The sequence below is a fragment of the Argentina anserina genome, unplaced genomic scaffold, assembly GCF_933775445.1.
Source record: "Argentina anserina unplaced genomic scaffold, drPotAnse1.1, whole genome shotgun sequence".
In the NCBI taxonomy this organism is placed as follows: domain Eukaryota; kingdom Viridiplantae; phylum Streptophyta; class Magnoliopsida; order Rosales; family Rosaceae; genus Argentina; species Argentina anserina.
Genome location: NW_026089415.1, coordinates 1031 through 3242, shown reverse-complemented (window position 1 = coordinate 3242; position 2212 = coordinate 1031). Strand labels below are relative to the sequence as shown.

Here is a 2212-nt window from a genome sequence, read left to right as displayed (position 1 = left end):
ACTAACTTGCGTGCTTCGTCTCTCTTTCGCTTCTTTACACTACTCGATGGCCTCCAACTGGATGGCTCGCCGCCATCCCTTAACTCGCCTCGGCTCACCTCATCGCGCCAACTTGCGCCACTCAAGCTCGTTGAGAGGCGCAAGTTCAAATTGAGCCGCCTGGTTCCGCTGGAGATGCGCGAAGCTCTGCTGGCGACACTAGAATGCGAGCCAAACCTCCGTCCGTCGGCCAATTACGCGCTTCAGGTAAGTAATGGCCGGCGTCGCCGTCGCCGTCGCCGTCGCCGCCGCCGCCTCTGGCCGTCTTTAGCTCGTCAGCGGCAGCGTCGGCGGCGAATGGCGAGTGGTCTTATCGGCTTCCGTGATCAACCGCCGGCCGGCCGGCCAGCCGCCAAACTGACTTTCTGGCTGAGTAAACTAACCCATCGCCGTCATCGTCGTCGTCGCCGCCGCCTTGCCCAAATCAACTCACACTCGCGCATTTGGCACACGCAACACGCAACCGACCGACCGACCGAATGGCTGCCCATCCAAACAAACACACAACCACCACAACCGCCGCCCAAAACAGCTCTTCAGGCGCCCCATTGAGCTGTGCAAGACGAACGACGACTCGCTGAGACACTTGAGGAGGTCGCTCCGTTTCCTTGATGGCGTCTGTCGTCCGTTTGGAAGCCAGCAGCAGCCGCCGCCGCCGCCGCCGCAGCAGCAGCAGCCGCCGCCGCAGCAGCAGCAGCCGCCCCAGAAGCAGCCATTGCCGATGCTGGTGGCCGCCATCGCTCAACAATCTAATCCGTCGCAGCAGCTCAATAATGGCCAGCAGCCAGGCTCGAACGGCGCCCGGCGGGCGCAGCGGAAGTTGGTTCCGCATGGGCGTGGCAGCTATTTTCGCAAAGTCACCTCGGCGGCGGCCAATCAAGCGCCGCGCGCCAGACAACAATCCCGAACTGTAAGTGTGAGCCCGGCTCTTCCCGCTTCTCTCGCCGCTTTCATTCCATTGTCGTCGGGCGGCCTCGCAGCGCGACTCAAGGCGCTGTCTCGGGTCGGTTGCGGGTCCGCTTTGGGCGGCCGGCGGCTGCCCGCGAGCCTGCCCTTGACCGACTATTAGCCTCAGTGCGCTTAAGTACACATCGGCAGCAACAGCAGCAACAGCAGCAACAACAACAACAACAGCAACAACAACAACAACAACACGCCAGCCATGCTGCTGGGCCGAGATGCGTCTCTAATGCGGCGCACACGCCATCGGCCGGCCGCATGCTGTCCAAGGCGCATTCTTCACTCTATAACAAATGAGAACAAGAAGCCAGCCAACTAAAAGAGAGTCGCGCTCTAACAACAACAACAGCAGCAGCAGCGGCAAAAACAACAACATCAACAGCGCCGACCCGGCGACAGATTCCGCCGAAGACGACGGCAAACTTTAAACTCTGACTGCTGAGCCAGACTCGGCCCGGCCCGGCCCGGCCCGGCCCGACTCAGCTCGAGTAGCCGTTAAACTTGAACTTGGACGCCCGAGAGAGCCCCGAAAGTTCGCCCGGCCGCGCTAGGACCAATCAATGGTCGGGCGCAGCTCGTCGCAAGGCGTTGCGCCGAGTCGCTCGAGCGGCGGCCGCCGGCGCCCGAGTGGGATTCATTTCCGCTTCCTCGTGGGCCGCTGGCCGCGGCGAGGCAGGTATCGCGCCGATGGGCCCGAATCACGCCGAGTTTGCGGCCGCAAGTCTGGCGCCCGGCGGCTCCATTAGCTTGATTTGAAAGCGAGCTTAGTCTGCTTAGGATGCAGCCGCGAACGGCGTAGAGAAAAGTAAAGAGCGGCGGCGGCGGCCGCCTGCGAACTATCAGTTAGCTGGCCCATTAATGTATATCCACTCGAGACACAGACGAGGCGGCGGCGGCGGCGGCGAATTCTAGCTGCCGGGCGGCTCATTAGTTTAGTCTGGCCGGCCTTTTTTCGGCTCGGCTCGGCTCGGCTGAGGCCGGCGGCTTTTGGCTTGCTCCTGGTTGGTGCCGGCGAGGCCACGCGCGCTTGGCTTGTTAGTTTCGCGGGCTGGGGCGGCCGAGACGAGGCGAAGGCCGCTCCTTGAATTGTATCGCGCGCGCGCACCATGCCATTATCAACTAATTGCTTCGTCTGAGCCGGCCTGAGCCGGCCCGAGCTGGCCGGCCCGGCGTGGCCGCCTCCGCTCGTACGCGAAATCAATATATTACTCAA

At 62.5% G+C, this 2212-nt stretch overlaps 1 protein-coding gene across 1 annotated transcript; it reads left to right on the top strand.

The window, feature by feature from the left end:
• Window positions 1-760: 760 nt before the first annotated feature.
• Window positions 761-1296, top strand: LOC126804516 (cell pattern formation-associated protein ust1-like). The gene is made up of 2 exons (XM_050531969.1): window positions 761-1042; window positions 1138-1296. The coding sequence occupies exons 1-2, from the start codon at window positions 761-763 to the stop codon at window positions 1294-1296; spliced, it is 441 nt and encodes a 146-aa protein (XP_050387926.1).
• The last annotated feature ends 916 nt before the right edge of the window (window positions 1297-2212 follow it).